The sequence below is a fragment of the Daphnia pulicaria genome, chromosome 11, assembly GCF_021234035.1.
Source record: "Daphnia pulicaria isolate SC F1-1A chromosome 11, SC_F0-13Bv2, whole genome shotgun sequence".
Taxonomy (NCBI): domain Eukaryota; kingdom Metazoa; phylum Arthropoda; class Branchiopoda; order Diplostraca; family Daphniidae; genus Daphnia; species Daphnia pulicaria.
This window is the reverse complement of record NC_060923.1, coordinates 1,278,282-1,294,481: the sequence shown is the minus strand read 5'-3', so window position 1 is coordinate 1,294,481 and position 16,200 is coordinate 1,278,282. Positions and strand designations below refer to the sequence as shown.

The following is a 16,200-nucleotide window of genomic DNA, read 5'->3' as shown; positions in this document are numbered from 1 at the left end:
ACCATTTCCGTGACAAGTCTAAGGTTACGCCTCCGGTACGTTTTTTTATGAAGTCAATGGTCCCCTGAACATTACGAATTTTTATTTTATCAGCTGCAAGTACGACAGACCTGCGCTTATTATACGGCGGGTTTTTCAACTTGTTAAAACATGGTAAAACTCTGAAAGGGAAGTAAATCTTTAACAAATTCCCCAAAAGTAAAAGGTAAACTTTTCTTTATAAGCTATTTCCAGAAGGCGGTGACTTTTCTTTTAGTCTCCCCTGTTGCGTTATTGCGTTACTTCTAGTTGTAGAGCATTAAAAATTAATGAGAATTTGCAGAACCAAAATAAGAGTGAAGCGCTGCCCAGTTGTAGAAAATGGTTGTCTGCTCAAAAATAATTGCGTAGAGCGAGGAGGGCTATTGATTGCAAAGGCAATAAAAAAAAATGAATAATTGCGTAAAAGAAGAGGGGAAATACTATACTAGAACATAGTATTCACAGCATTCAATATACATCACATTATAATGTACTCACGGGAACGGGAGGGAAAAAAAGCGAGAGAGAGGGTGTCCGGCAACTAGTAATGCCAAAATTGCTGAAGCTGTTCATGAAAAGGGACTGGAAAAATGGCGTCTGTGAGTGAATCCTGTAACGCCGTCCATGATAATTTCTTGGCGTCTCAGGATAAAGTCGGTCTAATGCCGGCCTTTTATCAGGTAAATGATCGCTATTAAAGCATGTTTCATATTTTCTTAATCATTTGGATCATATTATTCATTTATGCCACCGTTTGAGCATCGTTCTGAGACCACTTCTCTGTCATTGTATTGGAAGTTTTTCAGAGCTGGCTTTGTTATTTTTCAGTTGAATGAATATCTCGGAGGATGAGCCTTGTCTTATTCAACATTATTGGTGTAACCATTTTGCACCAGTGTTTTTCAGAATGTTACAATTGTTTTTTAGTTGGATTCATAAGTTATTTGATTTGTTTATGTTGATCTGAGACAAAATGAATACGTCTTCAGAGCTTGAAGTAGCATGTTGTTTCAACTTGTATGATATGTTGTTTGGTTTTATTCTTTATTTTTATATGTGGATATGTTGATGTAAACTTATACAGGTACTTCAATCTTGCCTTAAGGATCCTGACAAGAAATACCAGGAAAAAGTGGATGCACTTCTTCGAGCATGGGAGACCCTTGCTTCCTACACAGATCAGTCTTCCCCAAGAGATAATGTTGATTATCTCACAGAAAATTTGTACAGGTAAGAAATAACAACAACAATTTAAATTTTCATTCAAGATTTATTCATTTAAATCTTTTAGGGATACTTTAATGCTTGTTTTACGAGGAGAATGGAAAAAAATACCCCAAGCAAACAAAACACATTTGAATGTCACTCTTCAAAATACCATCTCCAACTTATCTAACACACCTGCCTATAGCTTATGCCAGCATGTAATCCGTGTCGTCAATAATCCTTGGAATGATCCGACACTGGAAAAAATCATCGATGGTGAATCCATTAGCGATTCAGAAGGTAAAAAGAAATATTTCTCTTATCTTTTTGGCTTGTTCTAAATCTTTCAAATTGTTACAGGGCTTGAATTTTGTTTGGCGGAGATGCCAACGCTTCTTACCATCCGGCTCGATAGGTTATGCGATGATAAGTGCAGAGACATTGCGCTTAGGCTAGTTGCTGTCTACAGGAAATGCTTGCAAGATTCTTCTGATTCAAGATTTTTGGATTCTTGTGCAGTGTCTTTTCAAGAGCAGTGGCTAGATCTACATGTGGCACTTCTCTACAGTTTCAAAAAGAAAGAAGAGGTTATAGCGATATTAAAACAGCTTTCATTAGAAGATGGCTACAACCTTGTACAGCGGCTTATCGATAAGGCTCCATCGCAAGGTCAAGCACAAAGTAGCGGGAGTAGTGGAATTAACAGAATTTGGCGTCATCATAGCTTGAAGACAGCCGAGTTTTCTAGCCAGTGTTTACTCACCACTGCTTTGATCATCTGTCCTCCACCCAACTGCCTCTCGTCACTCGCCATTCAGCTGGTGAATCTGCAAAAGAGGATCGGCAATTCAAATCAAGCTGTGATCGAAATGCTGCACACATTGGTAGATCAGAATAAATTTATGACATCGGCTCACATGTATATCCTCTGCGCAACGCTATCAGATGAGGTAAATAGTTTTACATACAAAATTGCGTAATATTTGTTAGTAATTTTTATTTAAACATTTTCTTTTCATAGTTCCGCGACGATTTGAAGTCATTTTGTATCGAGCTTTACGTCAGAGCGGTGGCGGTTGATCTCAACGACCTAGAAAACCGGAAGTTAAACCCCGAAGGCGGTGGAGTCAAAAGTGGTGAAATTGGTTTAGCTGCAGTGTTTTCGAAATTGGCTGAACTGGTCCGCGTCAACGTGAGAATCTGCAGGGAAATTGCATTAACAGCGTTCTCCCTTCATCCCACAAAGGAGCGATTTGACAAATTGGTAGAACTGGCAGCTTTGACACTCGAGCAGGGGCTCAAATTAGAAACAGTGGCAGCCATCGGAGAAGGACCGTCGTCATCGATAACAATCACCGACTACAATCAAGCCATCATGGAGCATGGCCGAGGCGCCGTAGTTGGTGAACCACCACCAGGAAGTGGAGGAGGTCCGGGTGGTGGCTTTACCAATGGTGGAAGGTCTCGGGAAGAAAACGAGAGTTTGAATTTAACCTTCACCAGTGTCAAAGAAGCGTTGGAGGATGCTGATAGCGGAGTGGACTTAAGTGACATTACGACCAATGGAATAGGAGAACAAGAGATCAGAAGCCCCAGCACGCTATCCCAGGAGGAGGAAACCCAATCGCCCTACTCCGACTCGGCTGCTGATACCTTGGGTGTATCCAAAGCTGTTATCAATGACCTAGCTAGTGTGGTGCACAGTGTGCGATGGGACGTGCTAACCTGGAAAATTGGATGGGAACAATTGAAACCACTCTGCCGGCGCTATATGGCTGACCAGGAAAATATGCGCTCCGTTACCAAAGAACTTCTTTTTCTTAAAATTGATTACAACCGGTTTAAAGATATGCCTCGTCCGGAGAGAGACGAGTTTTGGGGCATCGAAAAGGGTTATGAAAATTGCGTAGATCCGGTGATTGAAATTGAAGAGAGAAGCCGATCCCGCGTGAAATCGGAAGCAAAACGCCAAAAATCAAAGAATTCATCTAGGCAAGCTTCCGGAAGCTCCAGCCCGTATGCGAATGAACAAGCCGATCGCAAAAAAGTGTTAAAGAAAAAGACTTGGATGCGCAAGGTGACCTTATCGCTCAAAACCTCGTCAGATTCCGACAGCAGCATCGGTTTCAGTCAATCTATAGTGAGCACTGAAACTAAATCAGTTCCAGAAGGCGTCAAACGATCCGCCAGGATTAAGGCAAGCAAAGTACGTTATTAATTTTTTTATTTGTAACTCAGCGTGACTAAAATAGAAATAATTGTAATTTTTTCAATTATTGTTTAGAAAACCACCTTTGGCCCTCGGGGCTCACCCCTAGTGAAAAGATTGCGCGAAATCAGGCCTGATTTTGGCAACGTCAATCAATGGCAAGATCCTTCTTGTCCGATGACACAAACCACTCGATCTCCAATCTGCGATGTGGCAGATTTATCCAGCAATAATGTTGTACAGCAGCACCTTCAATTGTCTCGTTGTCCGTCGTCTTCGTCCTCTACTTCTTCTTCTCCTTGTCACATCGCCGCCGATCATTTCGCACCCATGCTAAGTACATTGGACATGCAACCCAAAGTAATTCTCACAAGAACACCGGTCAAGTCTCCAGGACCTTCTCCAAACAAGAGACCACATAGCGCAAGCAAAATGTTCCCTGGAATTGATACCCCGTTGGGATGTCGGGTTTTTCTAGAAAAACTTGGTAAAGTGCATCCAGGAGTCGAGCGGACTATGACTAACCTCAAAGGCCTTGATAATGTCCAGGTAAAGAAGAGAATTTTACTTCTGAGACAAGATTTAATGAAGCATTTTCTCTTTCAGGTCAGACCACCTCCAACTGCCGTGCACATGGTGCAGCTCCGCAATCTACCTGCCAATAGCCGTATAGGCACTAACGGATTGCCAGGCAGCACGGAAGGGAATGGTGGTGCCAATGTAAACAACAACAACAACGGCAACGTCCCAAGTGATCACCGGCAAGAGCAACAACAGCAGCATCATCAGCAGCAACAACAACAACAACAGCAGCAACAAGAGGAAACTAATAAAGCGGGCACTTCTTCCGCTTCCTCCTCCTCGCCTGGCAGCGAAGATACACCTGCGTACACTAGTACGTCCAGTGTCCAAATCACTGCTGCACCATCCGGAGGCGGCTCTGCTTCTGTCAGGAATGATACAGATCCGGACCCAGTGACTTTGGTATCGACTCCTTCGGTCAGCATCTTTCAAGTGGCCCATCGACCTGTAGGCAACAGTAGTGGCGCTGTACTACAGCCAGTTGCTGCCGTGACGGGTTTCAATCCACCGAATCCCAGGGTCAAAACTCCAGCAGCTTCTACGGCAACACGTTTACCAAAACGTTCCAGGAACGCTGCCTCTGTTGTGCGACCTTGTCTGGATGATTTACCTTCCGTCACCTTGTCACAAATGTTAGCGCAGTCGCCTAGCATTGATAGTACGGAAGCGACTTCCCCCCTGACACAGCCTGTTGCCATATCTAATGGACCGAATCAAACATCTGGAACAACGTCCGCCGCAACGAAACCGACCTCTCAATCAGGGACAACACGGTCGTCACGAGGCCAACGATCCCGAGGAGAACCTAGTATCCCTCCCAGCCCGGGAGATGGCACACTGGTGTCATCGACCGTGTCTGTTCCCAATAACTCGCCACTTCCATCAGATATAAGTTCTCCTTGTCGAGTCCCCTTGGTCAAGTATGTCGATTTGGATATGGTTAGCAGCCCATCGCGACCTAGGCCTGGAAGCACCACCGGAGTTCGACGTCATAGTCAGGGCTCCAATTCAAATTCGCCCGATCCACACAGATCCAACACTGCCAAAAGTCATCGAGGAGCAGCTGCTGGACAGAATCCATCAAGTCCGGCGATGAGCAGCCCACAGAGCCCAGCTCTACAAGCTCCACCAAGTCCGCTGTCGTTTCGCAAGCAGCAGCATCATCACGTATACCGGCAACAAGAGAACAAAGCAGTTACTGGTGATCGACTGGCATCGCCCAGTCATCCGTCGCAATGTTCTTCACCCTTCTCCCGGCCGTCAAGTCGTTCACAGGTAATTTTGAGTAACCATTCAATTTCTAATTAAATACCCTATATGCAATGTGTAATTTTTTCTGATAGGACACTAGTCCGAGCCCGTCATCGGAAGTGCTCGGCGGATCCATGTATCCGCCAGGATTCCTTCCTTACGGTCCTTCAGGAGACACGGGGTCGAATTCCAACCACCCTGGCACGAGTCCGTCTCCTGGAGCGTCTGCATCCGCCAGTCGTTTATCCAATTTCGGTGGGGCGTCGCCTAGTCAATCCAACGCACCAAATTTCCCATCAGCGCTTCCAAAGTTCGGACAGGCTTTCGCTAAAAAGAGTCACTTTGACGTTATGCCTGTATTAGGATCCATGAGCTCACCCCCGGCTGCTGCCATGACAACAAATGCGTCCTTGCCTACCGTCTCCTCGTTACAAGACCCCAATTTACAGGTCACAGGCATTATTTTCTTAATTAAAATTGAACATGCTTTTTAATTTTGTTGCTTTCTCATCCACAGGTTGGGCGAATGATTAACAGCAATTTAGGAGGTAGTAGCTTTGGGGACAGCAGTCGAAGATTCGCCGGTGAGCAACATAATCCATCTGATGAAGAAGGATTGGGATCCAAACTTCATTCACTGTTGGAATCTGCTCTCAACGGGCAGATCAGTCGATCACCTACCAGAGGTCTACCCCAGACGCAGCAATTGGTGACTGGCAATCCTGAAATGTTGTTGTCCGACTCGGCGCATTCAATAAGCCCACTTGTCGGAGGAATGGACTCGCAATCAGGCAGTGATATGGCCGGCAGTGGGGGTTCCCTTTCAGAACAGCTGCGTGAGTTTGAGTCGGTTTTCGAAAGAGTGGCTGCCAGCACTGGTGGCAGTCATCTGCAGAATCAGCCGGATCCGTGGTCGGACCTCGCCCATCCTGATGATGGATCCTACATGGGTGTTGGCCCTGTTGAATTCCTGGCACCGTCGTCCACGTTTTCTGAATCCATGGACGTTTCCGAAGCCTCTCCTACTTCTCCGAATTCGGCCGACGGTCCTTTGTCATCCCAGCCAGACGATGGAGGATCTGCCACAGCGGTCCCCACAAATGGGAAGGCCGCTCCACTAATGCAGCTTCTCACAGTGGCTTCGGCTGCCCGTCAAGCATTGGAAGACGAAGAAAAAGAAAATGAAACTACTGCCCAGTCTCCAGTCGCTTCGGTCGAAGTCAAAGTTGAGCCCATTATGGAAGAAATAATCAGTGACGAAACGGACGAAAATAACGTCAACCAGGACGGAAAGTTGACTGAAAATCAAACTCACCTTCCCGTGTTGTTTCCAACCACCAGAGTAGTGTCGCTTTCAACCGTTTTCTCTGGGTCTATTGTGGTCAGTACTACAGAGGCTGGCCAGTCATCTGTCACCTCATCAACAAGGAGTATAACGCCGACAACCATTTCTGTTAAAACCGAGGCCTCGGGTAAAAACCATCGAAATAAAACTGTCCAAAAATCTAGCCCGGTCGTCAGTCCTACCGCCAGCGGAAACACGACGCCCAGCAAAACGACGCCAGTAGCTTCAACATCGGCTACCGCTTCATCAGCCAGTCCCGCTGCCAATAAAGCTCCCCAAAAAGCGCATGACGATGAGCACACAGTCTTAAGGGTGCAAGCCATTTTGGAGGAATACAAGGAGCAGTTGAGGAATTCACCTGATCTTCAGAACAAGCCGGCCCCTCGAAGGTAATAATGCGTGTTGCAATATGTCTCATTTTGACGGTACTATAATACTTTCTTTTCATAGGCGTTCTAACCCTCTTCCCTCGCCGAATGCTACTCCAAAGAGGCGAAAGTCTGTACAGAGTAAAGTGAAGTTACTATCGCATCATGCACGGCCTGCCGAAGCCACTTCAGATGGGACTCCTAATGCTAGTAGTAGCGCTGATTCCACTCCGAGTGCACTGGCCGAACAGCTGTCCGCTTCTTCAAACGCGGATAGTGCTTCCATTACGATTCCAGCTGTAGAGTCCGTCAAAAGTGAGCCAGCTACCGCTACGACCACCGCTACGACGACTGCCACTGCGGGAGTTGTTAAAGCGGAAGCACAAAAGACGGAAGGAACGACTTCTGTCCAGGTCCTTAGCGCATCAGCCGGCATTCAGCTATCCATTCCGGTGAGCGCTGTAGTGACTAGCAGGACCACCGCTTTAACCATAACCAACGACGGAACGGCAAATGCAACGACAGCTACTCCCTCAGGTAATTTCAACAGTTTCCTTTCATTAATAATTTATTATTCTTTATTTCTCATTTTCTAACCAAATTCTATCCCATTTCAGTAGGAGCGACTACAGTTACCGTTTCGTCAGCTGCCACCCCGCTTACTTCTCTAACCGGAGTTTCCACCGTTCCCATAGGCATGCTTCATCAACAACTGCTTGTTCAATCCGGAACTGGTGGTGTGCGGCAGCTCCTGTTTCCTTTGAATTTCTCATCATCTCGAGGTGGTGCATCAACTCCCAGGTACATTCAAGTCAGACAAGTCACCATGAGTGGCCAACCTGGTGTGCTTAGTTTTCCAGCTCGTTTTGGTGCTCCCATCACCATGCGGGCTGTTGCGCACACTGCCGTCAATGTGACACAGCCAGGACAACAGCAGATTCAGCAAGCTCAAGAGCAGACCGTCACGGCCGTAAAGCCGGCTGTGACTGGAGACACTCACGTTATACTCTCTTCTGAGATCCCAGTTGCCACCCAGGTGAGGATTGATTTCTTTTTGCATCTGAATTTTTGTTTTAGTTCTAACTGAAATGCTTGTCCCGCATTAGCCTGTGCCAAAGTCTTCAACTGGTGTGACTGGACCTCAGAGAACCACGCCGTTCAGTGCAGAACTGGAAACACCAACCACATGCTCAGCTTTAAACGTCACCCCTAAGTCTGAGCCGATCTCAATTGCTGCTGTTCCAGTCGCTGCATCCACCACGACGAGTGTCTTGAGACTGGTGCCTCAGTGTGTGCCAACAGTCAACAGAGTGAGCCTGCCTGTTCCAGCTGGGATTGACACCAATGCCCTCTTAGCGACGACCGTAACCGTCAATCGCACAACTGCAACTCCCACTCCTACCCCACCTCTGACAATGGCTCCTGTGCCAGCGGACCCACCTGTTGTTGCAACAGCCGTCATAGAGGAGACGGATCACAGCAAATGGAATGACCAAGGCACACCAAGCGGTTCCAGGAATTCTGTGGATGGCTCGGTGACGCCTGCAGCCGACGAAAAGCTTCTCAATGACGCAGAGACGGGCGTTTCCGAATTCTTACCTTGTGCCGATTTCATGGGGCCTGGAGTTTCACCCTCGCCTTGTTTCAGCTTGTCAGACTCACCTTTAGGTTCGAATCATCCATCAACACTTTTATTTTACCACTTAACACAATTTGTTCGTACGTCTTTTGAACAGGATCGCAGAACTCGTCACCAGCCACGTCCCCGGCCACCTTCCAGGCGTCTTCAACTGAAGAGGACTCCAACGGGCTAGTTACACCTGGTGATGGAGATCTGCCACCGCCAGGAGGCAACTCTCGAAAACTATCCAAGTCGAAAATACTGAAACGAAACGTCAAGCCGCGAATGGTCTTGGTACGCAAAGATCACGGTGGCATGGAGTATCGCCGAATGAGTGACGGTGAAGGCGGACCAGCCGTCATACGCAACGACCGGCGCACGCTAGGCAAGAGATTGGCGAGTAAACAAGTTGCCGTCGCGGCGGCTGCTGTTGCGGCGGCAACTATTTCTACCAGCTCTTCCTCACCTGTCCAACCTGAGAGTCGGACTTGTTCACCTTGCGCCCCATCGCCAATCTCCTTGCAACCCATTTCCGACGATTCTGAACCTGCAAGAACTGTGGTTCAAGGTAAGTGAATCAAATAATTACCCCTGTAGAATAATTCTGATACAACTATTTTCTGTTTTCTAAACAGCCGTCAGACTCGTTATTAAAAAGGAAGGAGACATTTCTGTGGTGACATCGAAGTCGATGTCGACCACGCCGAGTAAACAGACTGAATTAGTTGTTGTCGAATTGGCTGAAACTGGACAGCAGAACCAAAACGATGCGTCTTCCACTTCCGCAGATCGAACGAGTAGTGATGTTTCGATCAAGGAAGAGCCGGCCAACGAGGAGGATTCCAACATTAATGCTGTTTCTACCGAGACTTTGATGGAAATGGAAGAATACATTGTCCGACCAAGGCGTTGTGGCCGTCTGCAAAAGGAGGAAGTCTTAAATCAACACGATCCTGATGTCTGTCCTCTCTCGGGTAAGTTCCTTTCGACTTGACAAATTAAAATTATATTGGGTATTGACCTGTCCTTTTCGTTGGTGGTAGAACGCGGTACAACCAAACGTCGATCGTCTGTTCGTACCAACGTGAAGAAGAACTGCCCTTGCTGCGTTAGCGTCAGTGAGGGGCGCAAACGAACTAAAAGTGAACCCCCGGGCATGGATAATGCGTCTCCGGAACACACGAGTCCTGCGAAAAAGGCTCTCATCAGCACAGCGACCTCGTGCGCTGCAGCGGCCGGAGTTGTTTCGACGGCAGCGTCAACGACGACTGTGTCAACATCAGCGCCAACTCTAGCCACCAACAGACCGAAAACGACGAAGAAATACGCTCAACGCAAAAGATGAGAGTTTGCACCTCATTCATTGGCACGCGCTTAACCCCACTCTCCTTGATAACTTCTTTGTCTTCTATTACTGCTACTACAACTAAACAAAAACCAAACAAACTGTCATCGAGACATTCCTGTGGTCTGATTTCCCCATCGTCTAGTCACTAAGATGGTTTCCGTCATCTGATTCGATTCGACATAGAATGGAACCTTGCCGTGCCACTCGTATATTTTAACCCGATCCTCGTCCTTTTGCCACCCCGCCCCCCTTTAACAGCGTAACAAATGTTTTTATGTTCCGAAAAATCTTGACCTTGCCCCCCTACTACCCCACACTTCTCCTCGTTATGGCGTTTCCTAGCTTTTGCCTCCCCCCGGAATTTCTTACATTTGTCTCGTTACGTCGAGCGTTAGTATGTCGTGACACCCTCGTCTAGGTTTAGAATTCAGTTTGCCGTTTCTTTTGTATATTTCCCCCCTCCCTTTTCAAGACTCGAGAAGGCTCATTTGCGGCTTTCCTTCATTGTTCCCCGTGCAGCTACATCAAATGGAATAGTTCTCCCATCCTTTCACAGACTCTCCTCCGGCCGAATTTTCCGCTTTATATCAGTGTCGAGTAGTTAATTTTCCCCTTCAAAACAAAACAAAGAAAACAAAAAATAAGGAGGGAAATTTTAAAATAAGATTTCCATCTATTTCTTTTGGTCGTCGTGACTTGTTTATATTGCCACATTCATATAAAACTACTACTCCCGCCCGAGAAATAGCTACCACTCCTCAAAAGGTTTTATTTCACTTACTATGATGATGGAAGGGGATATATTGCCAGCCTGTGATGGATCGCGTGCTCAAACACACACACACAAAAGAGAAAAAAGTTGATAACAGCAGCCCTGTGGGAAAGTTAGGAAATTGGAAGAACTAGGAATTTTAAAAATTGCTGAATGTTATCACGAGGAAATGAAATATTAGGAGTGTTGAACCCTTTGATATCCTCCAACCACACATCAGATGTCGTTATTTCTTGTTGGAATATCTAGGCAAAAGAGAAAGAAAAGAAGAAAAAAAAACGGTAAACAAAACAAAAATAGCAAAGCAGCCGATTGAAAGTTGTCGTTCTGTCTCACTCTCACTATCTCTTTATATTTCGTATCTTTCTCTTTTTACACACCTTTCTCTGTGTCTCCAGGTCACGCCAAAAACGGGGATTTTCTACTTTAATGTATTATAGCACATTTCCATTGGTGACTTGTCTTGTGTGGAAAACAATGTGTTTCTTCAATTAATTCTTTTTGTTTCGACTTATTTATTATTAATCGAGATGTGTTTTTTTTTTTTTTTGAATTGGAAAGGAAATGGTTACCAAATCAGCCAATTGAAGAACTAAATTTACCCCTGGTATGTGTTATAAGCGTCTTGGTCACTCCCCTCTGCTGTTGGATGTCAAAAAATGATTTTTTTAAATTCTTTATGAGAAAGAGGATTTTCCATTCCTGAATTACTCGATTTCGTGAGCAAAATTTGTGCGTGTTGATTTTTGTACGTTTACTTTTTTCATTGTAAAACTCGGAATTACCTTTTTTGTGTTTTGATCTACTCCCACCTGGAATTCTCTGTCCTGAGCTGTGCCGTATTGCCCTCCCTCTCCCAATGTGTCTCATCAACTATAAAATTCATGTGTTGAGTGTGCAACACATTCTGTTATTTTTTTTCTTATGTCAATTTTGTCCGGCTTTTCATTGCTCGTAACAAACGAATATACTCGCTGGAAAGTTGCATTTTTGGGCGCAATTAATTAATTAATTTTTATTTCCAAGTTCCCAGGAGTTTCTGTAGATCAAGAAGATCAAACCGTTTTTTTTTTTCGATTGTCCTCGTGTAAATGCGAAAAGGAGCAACGTCATAGAAATTAATTAAAGACGATGTCACTGATCGCTTAATTCCAAGATTAATTCCTTCTTCCAAATATTGCACAGCCTTGTAATTTTCCCCTCTTGGTTTTTTTATTGCCAACTGGCACCTGGCAGCATTCCGAATTTGTTTCCTTCTTCGCTAGATGGTGTGGAAGGCTGGGGATTCCCTAGTGCTAGCTCCCCTCAGGCGTTTTCCGTTTTGAAGAACCGTATTATTAATAAGGCAGGGTAGTCAATGCAGACTACAGTTGATCATATACATATTACAATCACAACACGTCAACGTGTCCATATTTTGCGTTTGAGTACTTGTAGTTTAGACTGATTTTCAAATTGCATCATAGCTTCGTTTTGAGGTTTGCTATTCATTTAAAGGAAAAACGAAATATCTTGTAAATAATATACATTACAATTGCATATTATTTTCTTTATACATCACTATAGATATCACTGATCACACTGATTTTTGTTTTCCTTTCATCTGGCTTTCAGTTAAATTAAGTTGAAGATACATTAAAAGCGACGAAACATCGACAAACAAGGATTTTACTTTATCACTGCAATGGTGAAAGTTGTCTTTCTACATCCAGATTTGGGAATTGGATGAGGAGCTGAGCGCCTTGTGGTTGATGCAGCACTTGCTTTGCAATCCAAAGGCCATGAGATTCATATAGTTACTTCTTACCATGATCCTGGGCATAGCTTTCCTGAAACCAATGATGGCACTATTGCAGTTACTGTAAGTGGCAATTGGCTCCCACGCAGCATATTTGGGTAAGATAATTAATTTTACCAACAGACAAAAAAATGCTGAGACTAATCTGTTGATATATGTATAGGAGATTTCTTGCATTGTGTGCTTATGTACGCATGGTATGGGCATCATTCTACACAGTGTTTTTCAGTGATTTGAACCCTCAAGTCTATTTTTGTGATCAGGTCTGTAAATATGGTTTCACAAGAATGTTATTAATGAGTTACTTAATTACTTTTTCCTACTCCTCAGGTATCAATGTGCATACCAGTTTTAAAGACATTCACACTTGTGCCAGTCGTAAGAGTTTCAAAGACATGAAGAGTGTGAAGTGGATAACCTGCCATGTGTCTGCATGGGTGTACATGTACATGTACCAGATCTGTACATGAAAACATATATGTAATAGGAAACATTTTTATTTCTTTTTTAATCCATAGCCAATAATCATTTTATTCTTTCCAACAGATCTGCAAACACGAAGGTTATGAATTTCGTTCTTGTGGTCAATGGAGTTGGCGCCTTTTGCGACGTCTTGATATCAGTTTGGAATAATAGCTGGACTCTGGGGAATCCTCACTCATATTCGAGGTAACTTTGCAGTCAACATGTGAGAGGAGTTTTCGATTCGTTGAAATTTTTGCATATCTTCGTTGTGTTTTTTTTTCTGCAAGTCAACCTGCAGACAGGTCGGCCAGTTTGTCCAGACAGGATGTCCTTCTCGCTTGAAGGTCACGAGAAACATTACGTGTAAAACTGTCAATTAGGTGTTGTAGAGGTTGGGTGAGAATGACACGTGTTTCATCATTATCAAAGCAGGTACAATAGCCGCAAGGCTCAGCCATTTGGTATTCATTTTGATTTTGGTTTTTTGTAGACCCATCCCCAGCAACGTCAACCTAAAGAAGGAAAAAACAGTTTGCATTTCCTTCACTTTCGAAGGTCACGGAGATCATTACGTAAAACGTGTCATGCAGTGGTGTAGAGGTTGGGTGAGAACTGGAAGTTTTTCATCATTATCAAGAAGGTAAAATAACCGCAAGGCATAAGAGGAGGGGTGAGAAAAAGTCGTATAAAAGGCGAGAGAAAAGATGACAGGGATCAGTCGAGTGAGCATCTTCGACACGGTAACAACTGCAGCCCACAATTTGTCACCAACTGCCTTCTTCATTGTACAACCAGTTCGCAATCATGGGTAAACATTCATCTTTATTTCGAGTCGTGAATCAATTTTGTATGGTCTTCAGTCTGTATGAGTAGTTATGAGTTTACATTTGATCATTAATGTTCAAATCGTTTATAGTACAGTTAACTATGGTGCCGTGCTGCTGTTGGGTGTTGTATCGTTAATGGTTGGGTCGAACACGGGTATACCGATGTCTCCTGGACATGGTGGCTACCAAGCAACAGCAGCGAAAGAATACTACACCACGTCACCGCCTTACTACACAACAACGTCTAGATACTCAACATCTACGAACTACGCCGAGGCCCCCAAGTGCTACACCACCAAGACTGAAGAGTTACGCTACAAATTACGCTGCCCCGAGTTAGATCACCAAGGCGCCTGAGTACTACATCACCGATGTTCCCAAGTACTACACCACCGAGTATTCTTCCCCAGCCTACTACATCGAAGTCCCTAAGTACTACACGACTACGAATGCTGCCCCAGCCTACTACACCAAGGCTCCAACTTATTTCAATACCACAGCGGTCGAGTACTACACCTAACCACACAAGTACTAATCTGCCCCGAACTACACAACCACAACTGAGGCGGTGAAGTACTACGTAAATTTTCTTTTTTGTTAACATGGCATTTAATATTGGAAATTGATGTTCAAATTTTTTACCGTCTAGTCAACTTTAGTGTCGTGCTACTGTTAGTTGTATTATCCTTAATGTTTGGGTCGACCACTGGTGTGGCGATGTCTCGTGGGTACGGTGGATACTAAACTGCAATGCGGCGTCTAACTACACAACAACATATGCAACAACCGGATGCTACACCACCAAGGCCCTAGTTGCCCCGAGTCAAACCACGAAGGGAGCGGAGTACTACAGCACGAAGGGAGCGGAGTACTACAGCACGAAGGGAGCGGAGTACTACAGCACGAAGGGAGCGGAGTACTACAGCACGAAGGGAGCGGAGTACTACAGCACGAAGGGAGCGGAGTACTACAGCACGAAGGGAGCGGAGTACTACAGCACGAAGGGAGCGGAGTACTACAGCACGAAGGGAGCGGAGTACTACAGCACGAAGGGAGCGGAGTACTACAGCACGAAGGGAGCGGAGTACTACAGCACGAAGGGAGCGGAGTACTACAGCACGAAGGGAGCGGAGTACTACAGCACGAAGGGAGCGGAGTACTACAGCACGAAGGGAGCGGAGTACTACAGCACGAAGGGAGCGGAGTACTACAGCACGAAGGGAGCGGAGTACTACAGCACGAAGGGAGCGGAGTACTACAGCACGAAGGGAGCGGAGTACTACAGCACGAAGGGAGCGGAGTACTACAGCACGAAGGGAGCGGAGTACTACAGCACGAAGGGAGCGGAGTACTACAGCACGAAGGGAGCGGAGTACTACACCTCCGCGTATGCTGCTCCAGCCTTTTACACCGATCGCATATTACGCTACAACCCGCGCTGCCCTCAGCTATTATACCGAGTCTCCCAAGTACTACACCACCAAGGCAGCAGAGTATTACACCACAAACTTCTTGCTTCCGCAACTTGCTATATGGAGGTTCCTAAATGCTAGAGCTGAAATTTCCATTTGATTTTATTTATATTTGTCGGTTGTCTTCATGGTCATTGGTCACTGGGAATTAATGGTTGAACTTAAATGAGAAAATAAAAATTCTAATGCGGGTAATTCTTTTGTAAGACTTTTTGGAGTAACTTCAATCCTGTCGTCATTTTGACATGTGTCTATTGGTGTTCGACTTTTTCAAGGCCAGTATACTGCGCTGTGATATGTCTGTTTCATATTTTGGAGGTGACTATTGCCTTAGTCGATCTGCATACAGACATGTTCTTATGATTTCACGATGTTACGAAAGAAACTTGTAACTGCTGATTTTGGTAAATCTTATAAGTAAAAGGCAAGTAGATGAACTTTGTATAAATGAAAGACTTTGAAGTTGAGAGAAATATATTGAAACAATTCCTAAACAAAGCTTGGTACAAATTAAGAAACAATGAAGAAAAAACTTATAAAAAGAATTGCGTTATATTGTCCCACCTCCACCCACAATTCCACCACGTTTACAGTCACATACACATATACATACATACACTTAAGTTAACCCGTTGGCTGCCACGCCATACAACCCGTAGGTTACTCTCTACTACTCTACGCGTCATGTCTGAAGGATCCATGACCAAGTGGGACTTGCCATTGCTGACAAGTCCGTGCTGACAAGGGGGGGACTAAGGTGCATTGCCTGAAACAGGCTTGCCTTACGGCAAATTTTGGGCTTGGCGACTCTCCGACCCCGCGGCTTGTAAACCACGAGACCAAACAGCGCGGCCCGTGCAGGGGAGAAAAAGGTGTGGCAGCCAACGGGTTAACTAACACAAACGCAATAATACC

At 45.1% G+C, this 16,200-nt stretch overlaps 2 protein-coding genes and 1 long non-coding RNA gene across 8 annotated transcripts; all 3 read left to right on the top strand.

Moving 5' to 3' along the window:
* The first annotated feature begins 583 nt into the window (after window positions 1-583).
* LOC124315093 (mucin-17-like) lies at window positions 584-11,708 on the top strand. Of its 4 annotated transcripts, none has more exons than XM_046780476.1 (15): window positions 584-701; window positions 1,127-1,251; window positions 1,313-1,527; window positions 1,588-2,177; window positions 2,249-3,433; window positions 3,512-3,985; window positions 4,043-5,293; window positions 5,362-5,718; window positions 5,787-7,003; window positions 7,065-7,519; window positions 7,600-8,018; window positions 8,089-8,650; window positions 8,719-9,171; window positions 9,239-9,577; window positions 9,647-11,708. In XM_046780476.1, the coding sequence occupies exons 1-15, from the start codon at window positions 612-614 to the stop codon at window positions 9,946-9,948; spliced, it is 8,034 nt and encodes a 2,677-aa protein (XP_046636432.1). In that variant the 5' UTR covers window positions 584-611; the 3' UTR covers window positions 9,949-11,708. The 4 variants fall into 4 exon arrangements, with proteins under 4 accessions (XP_046636432.1, XP_046636431.1, XP_046636430.1 ...); XM_046780475.1 differs by having other exon boundaries at window positions 1,106-1,251; window positions 2,249-3,424; XM_046780474.1 differs by having other exon boundaries at window positions 1,106-1,251; window positions 7,603-8,018.
* Window positions 11,709-12,470: 762 nt separating this feature from the next.
* On the top strand, window positions 12,471-12,902 carry LOC124315703. Its single transcript, XR_006911574.1, has 3 exons — window positions 12,471-12,619; window positions 12,685-12,784; window positions 12,852-12,902. It is a non-coding gene; the product is annotated as an uncharacterized LOC124315703 (long non-coding RNA).
* Window positions 12,903-13,492: 590 nt separating this feature from the next.
* On the top strand, window positions 13,493-14,743 carry LOC124315672. 3 transcript variants are annotated; one of them, XM_046781492.1, is made up of 3 exons: window positions 13,515-13,558; window positions 13,624-13,794; window positions 13,903-14,695. In XM_046781492.1, the coding sequence occupies exons 2-3, from the start codon at window positions 13,691-13,693 to the stop codon at window positions 14,168-14,170; spliced, it is 372 nt and encodes a 123-aa protein (XP_046637448.1). In that variant the 5' UTR covers window positions 13,515-13,558; window positions 13,624-13,690; the 3' UTR covers window positions 14,171-14,695. The 3 variants fall into 3 exon arrangements, 2 of the variants coding, with proteins under 2 accessions (XP_046637448.1, XP_046637447.1); XR_006911526.1 differs by having other exon boundaries at window positions 13,493-13,794; window positions 13,908-14,743; XM_046781491.1 differs by having other exon boundaries at window positions 13,529-13,794.
* Window positions 14,744-16,200: the final 1,457 nt, after the last annotated feature.